The following is a 22318-nucleotide window of genomic DNA, read 5'->3' on the forward strand; positions in this document are numbered from 1 at the left end:
ACAAAAAGGAAATTGGGCGTTTCATTTCTTCCTAGGTTGTAAATAAAAGGTGGCCTAGAACATCAACTACAATTTTTATCATTAAAGAGAATTTGGTCATTCTTAGTTTGGCTTCCATGTTGAAAGAGATATATCAAGGATGAGAGGAAAGTTGTTTCATATTTTCTCATGAGAAATTGCTTAGTTTGACATATACAATTTCAATAAGTTTGATGAGAGATTAAATCCTTTGCTAGTGAACACGTAAACAATGAGAATATCTCAACGATTGAGAGATGGTACTTATCACTTGCATAAGGCTTTTTACCTAGAGTACTTCTTTTTACTCCTTTCTATTGACAATGGCTATATGCACATGATATTTACAAAAGTATTGATGAATACGATTGATTTCTTGAGGCCAATAATGCATCAAGACTAAGGGTGAATTTATGATAAGAACATCCAAACCATCCAAACTAGAGATAGACCATGCAAGGACACCCAAACTTGTAACAATCCACTAGGATTTGAAAACGCATTTGATCACATTAAATGGTTGTCTCCATCTAAACTAATATAAATTATAGAGTTTAATATTAAAATGTCACCTTGAATCACATTTACACTTTTATACATAACATGTTCAAACTTAATTAAATTATTTGATCACATGGTTGCTCCCTCTCAGGAGATTACTAAGACAAGGCAGTTGTTGATTGCCAAAATCCTCTGTGTTAAATGCCTAGCAAAAAATGCACCATTGTCAATGTAGAAGCTTATAACTGTAGACCCAAGCTTGGTTACGTAAATTGTTTTAATTTCCACTATTATGAAAAGAAGTGTTTGGACAAGCCATGCAGGTATGACAATTATGTACGTGCATATTGAACATATGTATTAACATGCAAAGCAACAACTTTAAGTTCCACTATGTTGAGAAGAATGAGTGTCTAGACAAACCATGCAAAGTACGGTAATTATGTTTGCACCTATGTATTGACATTCAAAGCAATAATGCATAAAAGACAAAGGTGAAGGGGCTAGAAAGCTAACATTACTAATCACTTGGGATATCAAAATGAGGAGGGCATAACTCCCAAGTCCCTATTAAAATGGACTTTTAAAGAAATATAGAATTATGCACATTTGAGATCTCATGGCTAGCTGGTAGTGGCATTGCTTATCATGACCAACATGTTATTTTCCATGCATCTCTAATGCCTTGGTTGATGAAAGTCAATGAATGTGGCGACTGATTGAAAAGAGGGGTGAATATGGGAGAATGTACCTAATCAAGGTGACTCCCAAGTGGATGTGGGGTAGGCTTTGTGTCATTGCACTTGCACATGATAGCTTAATTTTCAACATTTTTTAATAGCATGTTGGTTGTCAACCTTCGGTTATTATGGCCCAAGGCTTTTTAAGCAAGCTGGTATTAACTCGAGCAATTCACATTGTGAGAACATGGTGAGTAGTTGGATGTATGTCAAACGTAGCAAGTTGGTTTTTTGGCAGACAAGTGTTGGTTACCCTACCCTTGGGGATAAAGCCAGTAAGGATGCATGGCGAGCAACCTTCTGATGATGAATGGAATTAGCTTGATGAGTTATGCAAGTCCACCCTCATCTCTCAACTACTACTGCACTATGGGATTGTTAAATCTTTGGGAAAAGAGATGGTTGATTACTTTGGGGGTTATTAAAAATGCTACCTTCCCTTGCAAAATCCAATTGGCATGAGTAAAGCTTTGATGAGGTTGCTTAAATTAATAAAGCTTTCCCAATAAGCCTTAACATCCCACGTTAGGATTAGCCCCACCTCCTCCTCGTCACTGATTCGACTCATTCAACTCTAAAGTACCAATCACCAATTCTACAAAAACATTGAACAACAGACTGCAGTTTTGACAGGACAAAGACGTCTGTCTTCAATTGCGACGACCACTTTATGCTCTTTAACTTTGCTCAGCTTTCAATAGCTGTTCCTAAAACCTCAGACTGCTCACTGTTCCTGTCAAGTGCATCAGTCCAGCCCAGATGATTTTGGTTCCAGAATTTCACATTATTACACTAGGAAGTCTTTGAGAATAGCACATAATCATGCATGTGAATACAAGCTTGCAAGCTACATCACAATAAATGGGCATTGTGCTTGAACGAACCTAGATATCGTCAGGTTTGCTAGCTTGAAGTTGTGAGTTGCTGTAGTTTTGAAGCAGTTCCTTGTACTCATCCAAAAGATGTGGAATATCCTTGATTCGCAGCTGTTGCAAACAAAGTAACCATTATTCTAGTGCACTAAACAATATCCCTTGAAAGAGAGGCATCTAGAATCTTTTGATCTCTCAGATTGTAATGGGAGACAAGCTAGAGCTCTTTTGTAAACAGGATGGAATGAGGGGGCAAGGAATGCTACACATCTTCCAATGGTCACAAGGCATATGAGGCCAACCATTACAATTCAATTAATGCAACTGTATGAAACAAACATCATGATAAGCATACCCTCTGAGGTCCCATATGCTCAGGGGCCCTCTAGGACTCTCAATTACTGTAGTCTGCTTGCAAATATGCTCACCATTGAATATGCATGGGATTGCCATGCTAGAATAAGGAAGTTTTGGGACTTAAAGTATGTCTGGCATCTGAAACTAGCATACACTGGGTGATGAAGAATGCAAGCCCCACTAGTTTCTGGTGGCAACCAATGCCGGCATGTGCATAGGTGTGGTTGTGTGCATGTGTGGGCCAGGTGCTTGTGCATATTTACATTTCATATGATAAGGCCTCTATTTAACTGGCAAAGCATTTTCAACCAGAGGATCAACATGCCTGCATACTTTGATAACACTCCTATCATGGCTCACAACCACACCAAAGAATTCTTGAACTCTTTCATTGGCGCAGCTGACTGTCCATTGTCAGAGCAGACAAATCTATCAGTATTGATTCTTCCTCTCTACCAAAGTGTCTACTTCTTTTGCTGCAGCTCTTCCATTAGCATACAAGCATGATGGTGCTTTGTATCACACTTGGCTCACTCAAAGGCTGAGTACTTGTCGTCCTGTGTATACTTGCTGACATTCTGAGGGACCTACCTAAGACCTAGAACTCAATTCCTCATGGGCACTGGGCTAAGGCAGCCAGTCTCTTTGCTTCAGGCTCTTTCCTTATTTGCCCATCAACACTAGGATTGGCCAGTGAGGGTGCCTCCTCTAACTCCCTGATGACTTCAGCTTGGCTGATTACATAAGCGATATATAGGATGAGGACTTGGTTGAGCTCCATTACCCAACTTTCATTAAACCCCTCATGAACTTACCAAGCTTCCAAAAAGCACATCCACTGCTGATCAAAGTAGCCACAAAACATGTTTCACCCAAACATGACTAACAATGAAAAGTTTCCTTGCCAAGTGAAATGCCTGGCCATTTCAGTGAAAGAAAAAACCTTTTTTTCCACAATATTTTGGCCTGAAAACTATTTTTTCAAAGCTTAAGTGTCTTTGTTTACTACATCAAACTTATCTTTCCAACCAATAACTATTTAGGATTAAAATGTTATATTGTTGAAACTAAATTAGTATAATATAATTTTAATTCCTAAATGTGTAACTCACTTGCATATATGAAATTGAAATATATAATTCAGCCATCTCAGTTCACATTTCACCCAAGGTGAAATGTTTCATGGGTAAACATTTCGTGGTCATCCCTAATGCTCATAGAGTTGGCCACATACATACATATTTGGCTTACTTTGGTCAAGCTTGGTCTATATGGTGCTTCCATTTCTCCCTATAGGGTGCTATTCTTCTCTCTCTAGGCATATTGAACTCATCTAAACTTGATGTACAAATAGAATAACACTTTCCATTATGGACTTTGCTGCTTCTAGGTGACTAGCTAGCATTGAGCCAAGATCTTCCACATGTCATGTCTCAAATCCTATAAAAGCAGGAATAATTCGAAGCGCATTGAGGGCAGGAAAAATGTGATGGCAGATGCACTCTCCAGAAAATTGCAAATTTCAGCACTAACTATGGTAGCACTTGGCTGGGGTAGAAGGTAAAGGCGATTTGGATTCGGATGAGGAGTCTCGGGCTGAGGACATCCCTGAAGATGCTGAAAATGATGAACTGGGCAAACATTGTAAGATAGAGAATGAACCTACAAATATGACTGTTTTGGAACCCTCGCAGCAAGGTGGTTGCCCTCATTTGCAAGAGCAAGGGGACAAGTACCAAGGTGACATGTCTTAGCAGGCCATGTGTACCCCTTCCTCGCAGAGTGAGCAAACGCTTCAGTATATGATTGCTAGTGCAAATAACCTCATGTATCATTATGCACATGCAAATGGCAGAAAGGTAAGCTCTTTGCCAGATGGTGATCCTGTGGTAGCGGTCATGGGTACAGAAATTGTATTGCAGTAGATCGCTGCTTTCCATGAGAGGGCAGCTGAAACCAGCCTTTGGAAGCCCAAAGGACAGTAAACCACATTTTAGCAAACACTTAATTCAGCTTAACAGTAAATTCAACAAGAAAACTCCACACATAATTGGAGCTAGACACATTGACACTCGTTGGCCCGAAAGCTTCGTGCCCCTTTGGGTATTTCTTTAGATTACAGAAACATGCTAGCGCCCTCTCATCTTGGCAAAAATCTCATTCGTGATGTTTTGAGGGATTTTCTTGCATAGAGCAACTTGCTTCCCCCCCCCCATCCCTTGTCTTGGAAAGATGTTGGAGAAGCTGGGTTGCACCACTTGTATAGCACTTCCCACATCTTAGGAGTCACGGTGTCGATGTTGGATGGAGAAGCCCGAGGGAGAGTGAGAGAGAGAGGCAGAGAGTGAGATGCTTGAGCCTTGACCATTGAAAGTGGAAAGAGAGGGAGAGGGTTGGGATAAGGTTGAAAGAGCAAGAGTGAGAGAGAGGGGATGGGAGAGCCTTGAGCCTTGAGCCTTGATAGGGTGTGCGAAAGAGGAGAGAGTGAGAGGCTAGAGCTTCAAGAATCACAAATCAATTCAAGATCCAAGAGAGGGAGATGAGAATGGCAAATACTTGTTGAATTGGTATGGACCATGGAGAAGAGGAGCATCTTTTGTAGATGAGGGAAGGGTCACATAGTCAAAGAGGGGTCAACAGTCAAACAGGGCTACTAGCTGGATGGAATCCAAGGGGGGCTGGGGGAGGAGTGCATAGCTGGAAAGGGGTTGGGCTGAAGTATCCAAGGCTTCCCACCCCCCTAAAGTGCCATGCAAGGTGACATGGACCTAGAAACACACAGGCGGAATGCGCAAGAACACGGAGAAATGCGCCACACGCAGTGGCCAGAAACAGTCTATTTTACTGTATGAATTCGTACGGATACATATTGTATCGTATGGATGCAACTATGCCACTGCTGTTGCCAAGCATCCTAGTGCTTCTGGTGATTTGCATTTTGGTCCTCTATACCCTCTGGCTAGCAGTTACAGCACTTAGGATCCGTCTTCGGTGGATGTCACACTCCAACACTCAATGCTCTATCCTTGTTTCAGAGTTCTCATTTTCTCTTGGTTTGTGTTTGCGTTTTTGTGTTTTTTAGTTTTGTGTTTCGCATTTTGAATTTTGTGTTTAGAGTTTGAGTTTTGCACGTCACTATTTGTGTCTTTATGTTTTTGTCATGATTGTACACTCTGTGTTTCCTGAGTGCAAACCCTAGTAGTTTCTTCACAGGGTATCAAAGCCGGTGCTCTTGTAACGAGTATCCTATGGATATTGTGGAGTGATAGGTTTTGTGTGAGGCATACAAATGACTTGTAACTAAATCACAATGTCTCAGTCACCTTCTTCTCCGGACCCCATGATGTCTTATCAAGCTTCTCCATCACTAGAGGCCCTAAGGAGGCATTATGGACTCGACGAGAAAGACGATATCTCACCTTCACCTTCACCTTCCTTATTTTCTCCTCTTCCAGATTTTAGTATCATGACAAAGGAGTTTGAAGGGTACTTGTGCATCACATATAGTCTTACACTCCTACTAGTATTACTACATCATTCGGGCCTCCCAACCCACCCACCTCTTCTAGCCGCAAACCCTTGGATTACACTTCACATCCACATTCTCCACCTTTGGAGTTGGAACCTCTATTTCCGCTCCTAGGACATTCTCATTCTCTGTTCTTTACTTACACTTTCCTACCCCTTCACACCACGGTACATTGTTAGGGGGAATGCCACCCTTCAACACTATACCCTCCACTTACTCTCAAGTCTCTTTGCATCATGGGGCCTTGTTACAAGGCATTCCACCCTTCACCACAATTCCCTCAACCTTTTCGTCAGTGAGCACATCATTTCCCACTGGGACAGCTACGATAGGCATCCCACTTACTATCCCCAGTCACCCACCTTCTTTGACCTTCAGACACATGGATTTCCATCCTTTGCTCCACGTGTCCCTATCCCTCTACCATGGGCTCTCATGCGGGTACCATGCCCGCATTTGGATCCACTATGCACACTTCTTGTATGCATAGTGAACACTCTAAGATTACTTCCCAAGTGTACTCCACTCCCCCACACTATCTCCCCTATCCACCTTACCTCCATTACACACCTTATCCATCTCCTAGGACTACCACTCCTATTGCAACGGCCAACAATGCCTTCACGAATATAAAACTCATTTTGACGGGTCGAATTTCACCACTTGGTCGAACTTTATGCAACAAGTACTTGAATCTTAGGGAGACCTCATTGTTGGTCTAGAGCCTATGCCAAACCCTCGATTTAACTTACCCTAATCTCATCTGAGCCCGCAATGCCACAGGCAATGTTGAGTTAATATAGGGGTTGCTTCCTGAGTTCCACTCTTAATTACAACATCTCCCCTCCGCTTCCGAGGTTGAAATCATCTCATTGACTACTATGCAGCGCGAGATCGCACTTGGCGTATCAATATTGCTTTTGAGCTCCAAGAGTTTTCCATTAAGAAAGGGGATGATTTGAAAGTCAAGTTGGCCGAATATCGGTGGTCACTCACCGAGCTGGCCACTACAAGCTTCTCGAAGTTAGGTGATGATCATGTCACGTTCTTCTTAAACAAATTGCCCGAAAAATACTTCCATTTTATCAAGCACATTATCTCACTACCTAGATTGCCAGATCTTTTATGAGTTCAAGTGTCAATTCTTGCGTGAAACACAGCTACATGATCAAGTCCACAAGAAAGCCTCCACACAATCATACTTTGAGCAAAGAGGGTTGGTTGGGTCTTCTTCGAGAGAAAAAACTAACAGCGGCAATAACTTGTAAGATGCAAAGGTAAGCCAATCAAAGGGTGTCGCCTCTTCCTCAGGCAGAACCAAATAAACAAAATCCATCTACCAACGACTCCCTAAGAAAAATAGGTTTTTCGCACACTATCAAAGGTTGGGCCATGTGGACAAGGAGTGTTGTATCAAGGCCGAGGGTCTTCCACCTAGAAAACCATAGGAGACTATTGCGACTACCTCCATTTTGGTTGGCTAGCCCGTGGGGCTGTGCCTCCTATTGCTACACCATCTACTCCATCTATCCTAGTGGCTAATGGACATGTGGTACATGGACAGCCTAAGCAACCTATATCTTTCACTACTCTTGAAGGATTAGCTGATTGGTCTACTAGTACAGATACAATTGCACTTTATGTATCCACTTCACATTCATCTCTATCTAGGACTCCCTCACCACATCGTCAGGCATTTCATTGGCAAAGCCTTGCTAGTGGGCATACACAATGGTGGCCACATCCTTAGATTTGCTCCATATTCGCACTCTTAGATCTTTAGGCTATTCAATTGGGCCCATTGGATTTTGTCCTTGGATTTTCATTCTCAAGTCTTCCACTACATTTACTCACATACACATACACATTCACATCATTGCATTGTTCATTCAATTAGCCTTTTATTTCTGTTTTGTTTTGTTTTTTGGAGCATCTCACTACTGACCTTTGTGCTTGCAAATTTTTATTTCTTTTGCAGGGTTTTGTTTTCTGTGTAGAACTAATATGCAGGTTTGCACCAGTCCTACTTGGACTGGAAACTTGGGATACATGTTGTTCCATTCATGGATTCATCGTCCTAGGAGTTTTGCTCTTCTACTAGCATGGAGGCTTCTCCTCCCAAGGTGGATTGTGCAACATCTTCCTTGATGCTATCATGGCAATAACTTATAAAGGAGGTAAATGTAGTCACTCATGAGAATGATAGTGACGGTGATGTACTCCTTGCTTCTTCTTTGAGTGCACATGCATTGATTGCAGATTCTGATGATGACGTGCACACTCACGTGCGTCTTTTCATATCACACCAGATTATGAGTGGTTTTATGACTATAACAGTGGTGGATATGGTGTTGTTGTCCACTTGGGGGATGACTGTGTATGTCAAATTGTAGGTATTGGCAATGTGAAATGGGTCCTTGGCATGTTATCATGAAATAACTGCCATGTGCATCACATCTTCTAAATAACCTTGTACATTTGATTAATCAAATGTTATCAACAAGATTTAACCATGTGAAATAGCAGGCCAAGGTATTGCAACCATTATTTCAGCTAAGTGCACCTGATTTTGATCAATTTCAGCAACCTATTGAGGATGTGCATCACATCTTCTAAATAACCATGGTATTGCAACCTGCTATGCATGTCAAATTGTAAGTATTGGCAATGTGAAATCTGATGCACTTAGCTGAAATAACAGGCCAAGGTATTGCAGCCTACTAAACCCATTTTTCAGCATTATCCAACCATTTAATTAATTTTTAGAATTAAATAATCTTGAAAATTAATTTCAGCCCTTCTGACCCTACCCAAAATTAAATGTGCCTATCCATAATTAAATTGTCTCGGCCATTTGAAACCCGAAGTGGTCCCCAACTTCTATTGACCCTTAGACTAGCATTAATACTGACACCAACTGACCCCCAAAGCCTAGTAGGCATAACTTATCACAACTTTTGCCTTTGACACCCACTGCATCCTCAAGGTCCTTGGCCTGTTACCATGAAATAACTGCCATGTGCATCACATCTTCTAAATAACCTTCTACATTTGATTAATAACTTAATCAAATGTTATTAACAAGATTAAACCATCTCGAAATTTCACGTCCCCATGACAGACCTCCCCTTGAAATCCCTACAATCGTCCTCGATTACATTGCATTGTGCCAAAGAAAAAGCATATTACACTGGAATTTCTAAAAGGCATTACAGTCGCAACATTGTGCACTGTTGTCAAACCATGCTACATGCCCCAAACCTGTTGAAAATTTTCAGCTAGCATATACATAACATAAAACTGAAAATTAGTCCAAAATTGTTACTAGAAACTCATTGGATGCATCCATAACTCATGTTTCTCAATCGTTCTCACTATCAACCATAGAAAAGCATCAATTCAGCATAAACCATAGATGAAACTATCAATGGCATTTACTAACATGCTCTTGTCCATGGAACATGTAAAACATTGAAAACTGAGCATAATCTTATCATAAACTGATCACTTGCTGATCTGAGAACTCATCACAAACTACTGCAAATGTGACCCCAAACTGATCACAAACCCATTGCAAAAACCGACCAGCAATTAATGTAAAAATTGATGCAAACTGATCCCAAAAGTGATCGTAAACAGTTCTCAAACTGATCAATAATTAAGCTAAACGTGATCATAACTTTTGTCTCGAAATTGAGGCAGATTTCATACCAAACTGATCATAAGCTGATGCAAAAGTATAGTTTCAGTGCCCGGGTAAAACTCATACTCATTTGCATGCATCTCAGAATGACTAATACACAAAGTAGTAACCTCATAGCAAACATACTGTTAGCACAGTCACAACATATGAGAGCTGTCCACAATTGGCAAAGTGGAAGTGCCAGCTCCCCCTTGAGCATTAGGTAATACTTCGAACCCCTTCTTTGCTGAACTTGCCTTAGCTTGAACTAAAGTCATCTCTAACTGAAAGGCATCTAGCTAAAGTTGCAACAATTGAAAATGGTCTGCCAAGTCCTCTTCCATCCGTTTAGCATTCATTGGTAAATAATTTTGAAATTTCAGAAGTATCACTTGGAAACTTTACCTTCGATCTTTCTTTGCTCATGTGTCAAAATCTGCTCAAGTACCAAAATCTCATCCAACTTCTCAACCTCAAGCTGAATTTCAACAAATATATCCTCTGGCACATCAACATGAAAGGGCCTTACTTAACAAACTGACATAAAATGCATTGTGTATCAGCCAATATGGAGGTAATTTCAGCCGATATGCCACATCATTGATGTTCTCCAACACTTGGAAGGGCCCATAGTATCTCATACTCAACTACAAACACAATATTTATCTTCCTTTTATCTTTTTCAACCTTATATTTTCAAAACGCAGCAATACATAATCGCCCTCTGCAAACTACAAAGCACGTCTATGACGATCAACTGTCCTCTTTTGCTTTTCCTGTGATCTCTGAAGTACATACTTTATCTTTGCATAAGCTCCATCCAAGTATTCCATATAACAGTTAGCCTCAAATATCTTATTATTAGTTTGCAAGATAGGTGGTACCTTCTTGCCGCCCTCAACCACATCAAATGGAGCTTTGCCAATGGAACTATGCACTGTGTTGTTGTAAGCAAACTCAACCAAGGGCAAATGCTACTCCCATTGTGTCTTGTGGTTTGAAACATAGCACCTCAAAATATCTAACACTATGGAATTTGCTTCCTCTCATTGACCTATACATTGGGCCTTGTACACTATACATTGGCTACTGCATACCATACAGATTTGTGCCATACATTCCCATATGTGGTCCTTGTCCAACCATAGCATGAAAAATCATGCTCCCACCAAAGTATCCTGGCTGAATGATCATAGCAGCATGCATGACTGTCCAAAATCCATTGGATTGGCACTTCCATGATGACCTTGCATTTGCATTCCTTGCCCCGTAGGTATCAACTATTTCACTTCATTAGCATCTTTGGGAGCTTCAAATGAAGGCTTTGGCATTACCTTTGGTGCACCTTGCTGTCTAGAAGGTGTAGAAGACGTCGTCTTCTTCTTGCCTTTGTTACCCTTCTTTAGAGCATCTAAAAATTGGGTAAATTAAGGATCCTTTGCCAATTCAGCAAAAAAATTTGCTACTGCCCCCATCCAATTCTTGAACTGGTCATCAAATTCCTCTTTACTTTGCCGGTCATCAACCTCATTATGCCTTGAAGGCCCTGCATCTTGCCCAACAACAACATTTTCAGCTTGTTGTCCATGGTTTGAAACTTGTCCAAGGTTAGGCATTGCATTTACTTCATTTCCTTGTGAATGTTCATACTAAGAGGCATCATTACTGCTCGATTGCATCTCATTGTATGAAGACATATTGATGTAATTTCTCAGCTGAGAGCAAAAATCAGCACTAGCACAAAGCTTTGGCTTGCAATCAAGTACCTCGAGCCCACCAAATCAAGGGATTGAGTGGTATCTTGAGAATGAAACTATGAAACCAGCCTTCCTTCTTGGAAAGGGTGGTAATTCCCTGATTAACCACTTAGTTACAACAATCAGTAAATGAACATAACTTAAAATGCACAAATTACCTTAATAATCTCGAATATTGAACACCTTGTTGGCCCTAAAACTGGCATCTCTTTTTCGATATTTCTTTAACTTGATTGCTAATGGAATGAGTACAAGCTCAGATTTAGCTCAGATTTACAATCTCCTTTGCAATTCCAAAAGCCTCTTTACTGTGGCAACAATCAGCAATCAATTCAGGCCAATTGCCCCTTGATTTTTCACCCAAACTTGCACAAATGGAACCACCAACTGACCAAATGCTGCTCTAGATTACAATGAATGGACTCGCATCTAAATTCCCTGACAATTATACAAATTTTAGGTGCTAAATTTAGTGTACAATGCCTTCATCAGTTGGCACTAGTCCCGAGGTGGTTGTGTATAAATGGGTTGGGAAATGTGAGAGAAAGACAAGATGATAGAAAATTATGATTTTTTTCGCAAGAAAACCTTGAATTCTATCTATTGCCTGCTCCAGCTTGCATTCAATACAGCCACCTATTGCCAGGCACTTGGAAAATGATGTTACCCGATCAAAAATGTTGTTGCAAGCCCCTAGAAGGTGACTCCTTGCCATCCCTGCTTATTGAGATCCCCAGATGACTGTCTTTTGCAGCAAATTATTGTTCTCTGATTAGAAAATGGACTAGCAAATCTTCCTCTCCCTCTCCCAAGCTATAAACTCACTAAATGGCTAAGAACTAGTCCCCAATAACATTTTCTCAACTTACATGGACATTTTTTCCAAGTGATAGCTTTCTAAACCCATTTTTCAGCATTATCTAATCATTTAATTAATTTTTAGAATTAAATAATCCTGAAATTTAATTTCAACCCTTCTGACCTTGCCCAAAATTAAATGTGTCCATCCATAATTAAATTAGCTAGGCCATTTACAACTTGGAGTGGTCCCCAACCTCTATTGACCTTTAGACTAGCATTAATTAATTAATTAATTAATGCTAGTCCTTAGTGTCACCACCAACACTTATTGGCCAAATAACTATCCTAGGGTCAAAACTAACACCAACTGATGCCGAAAGCCCACTGGCATAACTCTCATAAAAAACATCTCTCCTAATGATCATCTTGGTTGTCCAAGGATCGGACAAACAATAGGCCTTGGCTTTGAAGGAGTATCCTACAGAAATTAGGAGATTAGCTTAGGGAGTGAACTCTCCCGTCTTATCATTAGAGGTATGCGTGTACGCTTAACTCTAAAATGGGAAACTTGCTGAGGGCCAAAGAATGCCTCATACGGAGTCTTTTAAGGGATAATTGCAGTGGGACACTAGTTGAGGATGAAAACTTTTGTCTTTGACACTCACTACATCCTCCAAGTCCTTGGCTTGTTACCATGAAATAACTACCATGTGCATCACATGTGCTAAATAACCTTGCATTTGACTAATAACTTAATCAAATGTAATCAACAAGATTAAAACATCTCAAAATTTCACATCCCTATGACACTATGTATGAAAGTCATTGCCTAAACTAAGGCCTCAACCACCATGGGTGATACTCCCAACTCAGCTCTGATAATTTTATGCAGGGTTGAGCTCTTTTCTCGTATCATACATGACATCATCATGACCACTGGTCTTTCAATATGCTTCCACCTAGTATTCCTTCTCTGGTCCATCTTGGTCTCCCAAAGGCTGTCTCCTAGTGTGAAAGCGACTCGGATCCCAAATAGCTGCCCCATATAGGAGTATGGGTGTAACCACGGTGTCAGAAAGTCATAGTTTAGAGTGTGGTTCATAAAATTGTATGAGACCACATTGTCTCTCCAATGCACCTAAGGCTGTATATGCTTTTGCCAAACAAGCCTCTGATGTCTCTCTCCAAGAGAACTGTGGTCCCTTCAATGTGACCCCCAAATAAACATACTGCCTAACCATCTTCACTAGCTCTCCATCAAAAGTAAACTGGTGCTCAGCTCTCGTCACCCAAGCAGCCGAAGTGTTAAATACCATAACTTTAGTTTTCCTAAGGTTCATCTTAAGGTCTATCTCTGCAGAAATTTGATAATATGTCAAAGTGTCTATTTAGTCCCTCAGGTGGGTTTTAGACATAAACACATCAGCTGAAAGCTCAGCACCGTCACATTGCGCGCGCTACCCCCCCCACCCCGTCTGATCGTCGCGTCCTGCGGATTCAACGCCATCGCAAACGCCTGGGCCTCATCGCCATAGCCATTCCCCTCGCCAAGGCCATCCCCATCGACATCCCCCCTCACCATCGCCTGTGCCCCACCCCCCTCGCCATCGCCATCTCCCTGCGCCACCGCCTGCGTTCTCCGCGCCACCTGCGCCCGCCTTGACCCTCCCCCTCCCCCCCCCCCCCCCCACCCCCCTTAACCAGCCTGTTCACTGAAAAGGGCGGAAGTGTATAACCAAAATTTTTAAATGCTTTCACCCAATTTACAGTCGCCCACTTTACCTGAACTTAAAGACACAGAATCAAGAAGAAAAACAGGAAGCTAAAATGCTCCTGTTGCCACATCAACACCCTGTTGGCCCCTAAGTTAGGCGCCCCTTGCGGTATTTCTTTATTTTTACAAAGAGAAAGAACAATGGGCTGTCCTTCACCAATTCTGGGTGAAATTTGACAGCATAATAGTACAATTACTGACCCAAATCAAGTTGACCAGGAGGGGAAACTCTGCCCAAGTTTGAAACTTCTGGTTGGAGAGCAGAATTGACCATTTCAGTCTGCTGTAATTACTGGTTTAGACCTGTTCTGAGACCTGTTTACAACTCATACTGCTCTCTGTACTGTTCAGCCCATTGTAATTACTGGTTCAGACCTGTTCTGAGACCTATTTTCAGTTTATATTGATCCCTGTACTGTTCTGCATCATCTGGGCCAAGTGCCCCTTGATTCTGACATCATTTGGGCTCTGAAATAACCTCTGAACAGTCCAGAATCAGTACTGATTTAGTGCTGATTCAGACACACGCTTGGTGAGATTACCACCCTCAGCAGTACTGATTTAGTGCTGATTCAGACACTTGCTTGGTGAGATTACCACCCTCACCTGTCCCTGTTGGGAACTGCAAACAACTGCTCCTGTCCCTGAAGAAAAGAGGCTCTTGCCTCATGCAAAAACAGCATATTCCAAACAGCTGTACCTGAATCAGAAGAAAGGCCCTCGATTCTGCAGCATAATCATACTGTTAGGGAGAGAGAGAGAGAGTAGGAAGCAAGCTTTGGGCATCATAGACAGGGTAGACCAGCTCTCAAGAGCTCTCCATCTACAGTAATCCATCTCCCTTTCACAAAATGAGCCCCCCATGCATTGAAACTCGTTTTTGTGCTGCCCTCTCTCTCTCTTTTGGGAATTTATGCCCAAATTGTGACACATGGCATACATGTAACAATTTTCTTGTTTAAACCTTTCGGTCTAAAATTCTCCATCCTCGGTTCAAAATTTGACCTCGGCACAGACTAGAGGATTAATCCTCGTACAAAAACGAAGATAATGACGCGAACAGATTCTGGGGTCCAAAAATAGTAACTCCCTAAATTTTAGGAGTTGCTTCCATCGCATCCCCACTAGTCTTCTGACCATCTTTGCAGACTATGACTACATCCAAATCTGTAATGTAGCTCAACTGAAAGTGAATTTCCACTAATGACCCCACATGGACTAATCTCTTGAAGATTTGTCCATCTTCACTTTGAACTAGTCTCTTCCAGGCTAGTTCTTCAACACACTTGTCCATATACACTTTCACAAGTCTCTTCCAGGCTTGTCAATCTACAGTGCCATCAGTCTCTTCCAGACTTATACTGGACCTTAACTGCCCAGTCTTGACTCACTAGACATTCCTGTCCGTTTTACAAACTGGCCATGCAACTCAGGCGTTTAGATTTCAAGAGGGATCCTTCCAAAAAGAAAAACCAAATAAAATATGTAATAAAGAAATCAACAAAAATGTAATAATTGTCACAGTCTTGTGACATACCTCCCTCTCGAAATGGCAAACGTCCTCGTTTGCATGAATATCATACATGATTCCAACTAACCCAGTGAACTTACACTTGGCAGCACATGTACAACACATATATGCTATCAGTCAACATTGTGAACTGAACACACTGTTAACACATGTATGTTCTAATTGTGAAACATGGCAGACTATCATCATGTGACTCCACATCACTGTTTCTAGATATAGTGGCCGGTACACCACAATGATATCCCCATAGTGGCATATTCTCATTTGATGACTCCACATCACCCTGACTAGAGATCTAGTGGCCGGTACATCAAAATGATATCCCCACTGAGTCAATTCACAAAATACATGCCCGATTGAGTAACCATTGTTACAACATGTATTCAATTCAATAGAAGTAAAAACTGTATTCTTGGAAGCAATACTTACTTCTTTAGCACTGAGAAAACCATATGGACACAATAAGTGTTAACCTGTACAAAATCTGTTTCTGTACATAATTTCTTTCTTAAGCAATTGTCACTTTGACAATCTATTTCAGCTTAGAGATACAAAGGATCAAGGTAGGTTGCAAGCGAAATGCTTCTAGGTAAAGTTCCAACACATTAGGTGACTTTGCAAGTTCACCTTCGTCCATCCACTTAGCATCTATAGCTGGATAGTTCTTGAATTTAACCAAATACCTTCTAGCAACCTTGCCTTTCACTTTCCTTTCTTTGTGTGCCAATACCTGTTGTGGAACAAGAATTTCATCAAGTTCCTCAACTTTGGGCTGTTCCTCAGCTGGCATATCTTTTGGCACATCACCCACATAAGGTCTAAGTGTTAGAGAGATCAGGTCCTGGCCGCTGGCAGCCAGTCGGACTGCCACGTGGCAGTCCGACCTGTTCCTGCACCAGTCGGCTGCATTTAATGCATGCAGCCGACCTGCCTATTTGTGGCGCTCAGCTTTTGGCTATTTATAGCTGACACTTCAGCAGTCTTTCCTCACTTCTGTATGCAGGTTCCAGGCTGGAGATACGTGCAGATTCTGTCTCTATTCACAGATTTCAGGCAAGAGATCGTGCAGACTGCAGCGGACTTCGAGGTGAACAGCAGGTTGCATCGTCAAGGTGGAGACACGCAGTCCAGTGCACTGCACCCATGTATATATCTGCATATCTTTGTATACAGCACACTTATACAACAGATCTTCATCTTCCACTGTCTCTTTCTCTCTCCTCTCTCTGCGTTCTCTCTCTTTCAGTCTTACGCTTCCGCATCGCTGCACTCTGACATGGTATCAAAGCAGTGTAGAAGGGCTGGCTGAGTGAAGAACCAACCTGAACAGGAGTTTCCATTGCGACACAAGGCTGCGTTTCCAGCGTTTGAAGGCGAGCAGGAGGGCTGCGCCTCGGAACAAGGCTGAAGCGAGCGTGGGCGCACGGGAAAGGAGTCCAGTTGGTGGATTTGCTGCTGTTTGTTGCTGTTTGAAGAGGAGGAAGGCTGAGTTTTCAGTCTTCAAGTGCAGGTTTTGCTTTTTCATCGCCTCTGGCGGGTGGAGAAGGTTCGGGACATAGAAGAAAGAGCCCTACCAGGCTGCGTTTTCACAGTCAGAGGGGGCTGCTTTTGCGTTTGTGAAGGCATTACAGGTGAAGATGTCTACAGAGATTGACTTGGAGTTCCAGACGATCATGGAACGGAAGGTGCCTGTCTTACCGGCTCTTCCCGCAGATCAAAAGCTCGATGGCGACAATTACCGCATTTGGCGCGTGATTATGTTGGCCATCCTTGAGTCCTACGATTTGGCGGAGCTTGTACAAGAGGAGATCGACCGGCCCTCGATGAGAGATGAGTCCAAACTCTCTTCCGATGCTCGTGCGGAGTTGGCCAAGGCACAGTCTCACTGGGACAAACTGAATGCCCGATTCGTTCTTTTCTTTTTCTGTCTTGTACTACAGTCGTGATAGCCCACATCAAGCACTTGACGGTGGCTCGGGAGATATGGCTGGAGCTTGATCAGATGTATAACCGGATGACCCTTATGAAGTGGGTTCCTTTGGAGGTACAAATGCGGACCTTGTCCGTGAACAAGTCTTCTTCGTTGCGGGAGCACATCAACAAGCTTAGACAACTTCAGATGCAGGTTCAAAATGCGGGGAAGCCGATTTCCTCCGAAGACATGGCGATCACACTTTTGTCCCAGTTGCCGCCACGATTCGGTGCTTTCTACTCCGCCCTTATTGCTTCAGGGCGTGAGTCTACTCTTCGGTGGGAAGAGATGGTTCCTATGGTCTTGGACCAAGAGGAACAATTGAAAGGACAGCATGCTTCCAAGTCGGAAGCCTTAACAGGTCAAGCCTCTCAGAAGAAGGGGAAGGACCAAAAGAAGAAGAAGGAGGACAACAAGTCAAAGAAGGACAAGGACAAAGAATCCACATGCCATATTTGTGGAAAGACTGGCCATTGGAAGAAGGATTGCCCTTACAAAGACAAGAAGGACACCAACAAGAAGGACACGAAGGATTCTGGAGCGGTGGCTGCACCCTCATCAGTTGCGTTTCTTTATCTAGCTGTCATTGAGGACTCTACACCGAATGCTTCTGATGCTGCGATGACAACTCCCCAAGCTCGAGAGTGGATCGTTGACAGTGGTGCCTCCCGGCACATGACTCCTTTATCAGTTGGTGTTGCCCAGTTGCGACCTTCGCGTGGGCAGATTCTCATTGGAGATAGCTCTTCCGTGTCTATTGCAAGACGGGGTGAGATGCAGCTTATTCCAGATGGACGTGGTGGTACCCATAACTCAGAGGGTTTACATGTGCCAGGTTCAGGGTATCATCTACTTTCGGTTCATAAGATTTGTTTCCTTGGACTTTTGGTGGAGTTTGACAGTGATTCGGTGCGAGTCCTTGATCGTGAGTCGAGGAAGGTTCTCTCATCAGGATATGAGGAGAATGGCATCTACAAATTGACGTCTTCTACCGCCCTCCCTACTCTTCTTCTTACCTCTCAGACACAGTCAGAGCTATGGCATGCTCGGTTTGGTCACCTCAACTATGATTATCTTCGGAGGGCGTCACGTGGACAGCTTGTTCGAGGGTTGCCGAACATAGTGGTGAGCCAGCAGCCATGCGTCTCCTGCATTCGTGGGAAACAGCATAGGGATGCGATTCCCCACAAAGCTTCGCGGCGGTCTACTTCACCGATGGAGCTTGTATCTACGGATCTTTGTGGCCCTATGAGGAACGAGTCCCTGAGAGGGAGCTCGTACTTCATGTTGATCGTAGATGACTACAGCAGGATGACATGGGCCTATTTCTTAGCGTTGAAGTCAGAAGCTTTCTCCTACTTCAAGGATTGGCTTCTCTTTGAGGAGAACCGATCAGGCTAGCGATTGAAGACCTTGCGATCCAACAAGGGTGGTGAATTTATTTCTAATGAGTTTGCTCGTTTCTGTGCACATAAAGGTATTCACCAGGAGTTTGCTAATACCAACCCTCCTCAAGAAAATGGCATTCTTGAACGGAAGAACCAAAGTGTGATCGAGATAGCACGCACCATGATGGAGCACCGACAGACACCTCAGTTTCTGTGGGCCGAGGCTGTGGCTACTGCAGTCTACATCCTTAACCGATCCCCCACTTCGGCCGTTGATGGGATGACACCTTTTGAGGCTTACTTTGGGACTAAGCCCGATGTTTCTTATTTTAGGGTTTCTGGGTGTGATGCCTATGTTCACATTCCCAAGGCTCATCGTGATAAATTTGAAGCAGCTTCCTGAAGACAGGTGTTTGTTGGCTACAGCTCTCAGTCCTAAGGCCATCGTTTGTATGATCCCGTCAAGCGGGATGTGTATACCAGTCGAGATGTGCGGTTCGTGGAGGTTCCGGCCATAGCAGCGGGTGAGGAGCATCCTGTTCTTGGAGATCCAGGGGAAAGTTGGGCTCCCGAGACAGTTCCTTTGGAGCCCGCGCCTTTTGATTCTGATTTTGTTTCCGATACAGAGTCTATTGTTCCACCGGTTACCCCCGAGGAGTTACCACCGGTGGAAATCCCAGAGTTTTCAGTTGATGGAGAGAGACGAGGAGAGGTCCGGCCTCCTCCTTGTTGGGCCCGTGACACACTCCGAGATTCAGGATCGAGGGGGTCCTTGAGGAGTGGGGACCGCAGGATGGTCCGCGGCGGTCACGGAGGCACCAGGCACATTCTACGGAGCTTGTTTGCTCTAACTATTGTTTGATGACCCGTATTATGCAGGATCGAGAGCCCACCTCCGTGAAGGAGGCTTTACAGTCCGCACCATGGAAAAAAGCTATGGAAGCCAAGTTGGAGGCTATTGAGAGGAATGGCACTTGGTATCTCGTGCCTCGCCCCTCGAATAAGGTGATTGGCGTCAAATGGGTCTTCAACACCAAGTACCTTAGCGATGGTTCTTTGGACAAGCACAAGGCTCACCTTGTTGCTAAAGGTTTTGCACAGCAGCCAGGGACTGATTGCCATGATACTTTTGCCCCCACTGCTCGTATGGCAACTATTCGAGCTGTTCTTGCCTTGGCTGGCCATAGGAGATGGCCTGTCTACCAGTTGGATGTGAAGTCGGCCTTCCTCAATGGTGATTTGAAGAAGGAGATCTATGTCGAGCAGCCTCCTGGCTTTGGATCTTCAGATGGGCCAGTCTACAGGTTGAAGAAGGCCTTGTATGGCCTCAAGCAGGCTCCACGTGCATGAAACGAGAAGATTGATTCGTTCCTTCAGTCACAGTTGGGATATCGGCTTTATATACACACTTCCGAGGCTGGTTGTGTGCTTTTTGTGTTGTATGTTGATGATTTGATTGTCACAGGTGATCATGCACAGGTCAAAGAAACGAAGGCAGCTTTACATCAGACGTTTGAGATGACGGATTTGGGTCTACTCCATTTCTTCTTGGGCCATGAGATTTATTAGTCTGAGAGGGGGATTTTCATCTCTCACCAGAGATATGTACAGGAGCTCTTGGTTTCTTTTGCGATGGAGGATTGTCGGACCATTTCTACTCCTATGGATCCAAACTGGAAGGCCACTTCCCATTCAGCTTCTCCCATGGCGGATGCTTCCCGCTATCGTCAGTTGATTGGATCCTTGATTTGGCTCCTCAACACTCGTGTTGATCTTTGTTTTGCTGTTGGTCTCTTGGCGGGATTCATGAGTGAACCTCAGACGGTGCATTGGCAGGCTGCCTAGAGGATACTTCGGTATTTGCGGGGGACAGCTGATTTAGGGATTCATTATCCAGCAGGCACAGGTGGTTCAGATCTTGTACTTGTAGGTTGGAGCGACTCGAATTGGGCTGGTGATGTGGACCACAGGCGGTCTACAACAGGTTACTGTTTTACCTTAGGTGCAGGTGTTATCTCTTGGAGTAGCAAGAAGCAGCCCACGGTAGCCCTTTCGTCTACTGAGGCGGAGTATCGAGCCGCGTCTTCCACCACATGTGAGGCTGTGTGGCTTCGGAGATTGTTGGAGGAGCTTGACTGCCCCCAGACTCGTCCTACTTTGCTACAATGAGAGTTGCATTGCCTTGGCACGGAACCCTGTTTTCCATGCCCAGCCGAAGCACATAGAGATCCAATACCACTTCATCAGAGAGAAGCTTCTGGATGAGACCATCGCTGTGGAGTACTGCAAGACGGAGGACAATCTTGCAGATTTGTTTACGAAGGCTCTTCCCCAGGCTCTACTTCGGAGACATGCCAGATCCCTCAGGCTTCTGCCCCGCCCAGGCTCTGAGAGGGGGTGTTAGCGAGATCAGGTCCTGGCCGCTGGCAGCCAGTCGGACTGCCACCTGACCTGTTCATGCACCAGTCGGCTGCATTTAATGCAGCCGACCTGCCTATTTGTGGCGCCCAGTTTTTGGCCATTTATAGCCTATACTTCAGCAGTCTTCCCTCACTTCTGTAAGCAGGTTCCAGGCTGGAGATACGTGCAGATTCCGTCTCTGTTTGCAGATTTCAAGCAGGAGATCGTGCAGACTGCAGCAGACTTCGAGGTGAACAGCAGGTTGTATCGTCGAGGTGGAGACACGTAGTCCAGCGCACTGCGCCCGTGTATATATCTGCATATCTTTGTATACAGCACACTTATACAGCAGATCTTCATCTTCCACTCTCTCTTTCTCTCTCCTCTCTCTGCATTCTCTCTCTTTCAGTCTTACGCTTCCGCATCACTGCACTCTGACACTAAGAAGACTTACATGGAAAGCATTATGAATCTTCCAATTGTCAGGCAATTTCACCTATAGCTGACATCACTAATCTTCTCTGTTACTAGAAAAGGCCCATAGTATCGCATACTAAGCTTAGTGAAAAGACTTTCCTTGCCTTTCCACTTCTTTAAGGTTGCTTTTTCAAACCGCAACAGTACCCAATCACCAAGTGAAAACAACAATTCACGACGGTGATGATCAACAGCTTTCTTTTGCTTTGCCTGAGTCCTTTCAAGGGCATGCTTAACTTTCTGATACATTTCATCCATACTCTGCACATACTGATCTGCTTGAAAGATCTTATCCTTTGTATGCAAAATGGGAGGAACCTTTTTACCACCTTCAACAATTTCAAAAGGGGCTTTGCCTGTTGACGAATGCACAGTATTATTGTATGCATACTTGACCAAAGGCAAATACTGCTCCCACTTTGACTTGTGCTCTGACACATAGCACTTAAGCAAATCCAAGACAGTAGAATTTGCCTCTTCTGACTGTCCATCAGTCTATGGATGAAATGATGATGAGTT

The 22318-nt window shown here is 43.5% G+C and overlaps 1 protein-coding gene across 5 annotated transcripts in view; it reads right to left on the minus strand.

The window, feature by feature from the left end:
- Positions 1–397: 397 nt before the first annotated feature.
- Positions 398–22318, minus strand: part of LOC148009536 (Galactose oxidase/kelch repeat superfamily protein) — a 173040-nt gene continuing 151119 nt past the window's right edge. The window contains exons 16-17 of one of the 5 annotated variants that reach the window (XM_087672463.1): positions 2144–2245; positions 401–724 (exon numbers count right to left, since the gene is read on the minus strand). In XM_087672463.1, the coding sequence (XP_087528589.1) occupies positions 2144–2245 (102 nt within the window). In that variant the 3' untranslated portion in view covers positions 401–724. Of the gene's footprint in view, positions 725–756; positions 2246–22318 lie in introns of those variants that run through there. The other 4 variants (XM_087672464.1, XM_087672467.1, XM_087672469.1 and 1 more) reach the window with 4 other exon arrangements.

Source organism: Lygodium microphyllum, chromosome 30 (assembly GCF_053477565.2).
Source record: "Lygodium microphyllum isolate KBCC chromosome 30, Lygodium_microphyllum_v1.1.10, whole genome shotgun sequence".
Classification (NCBI taxonomy): domain Eukaryota; kingdom Viridiplantae; phylum Streptophyta; class Polypodiopsida; order Schizaeales; family Lygodiaceae; genus Lygodium; species Lygodium microphyllum.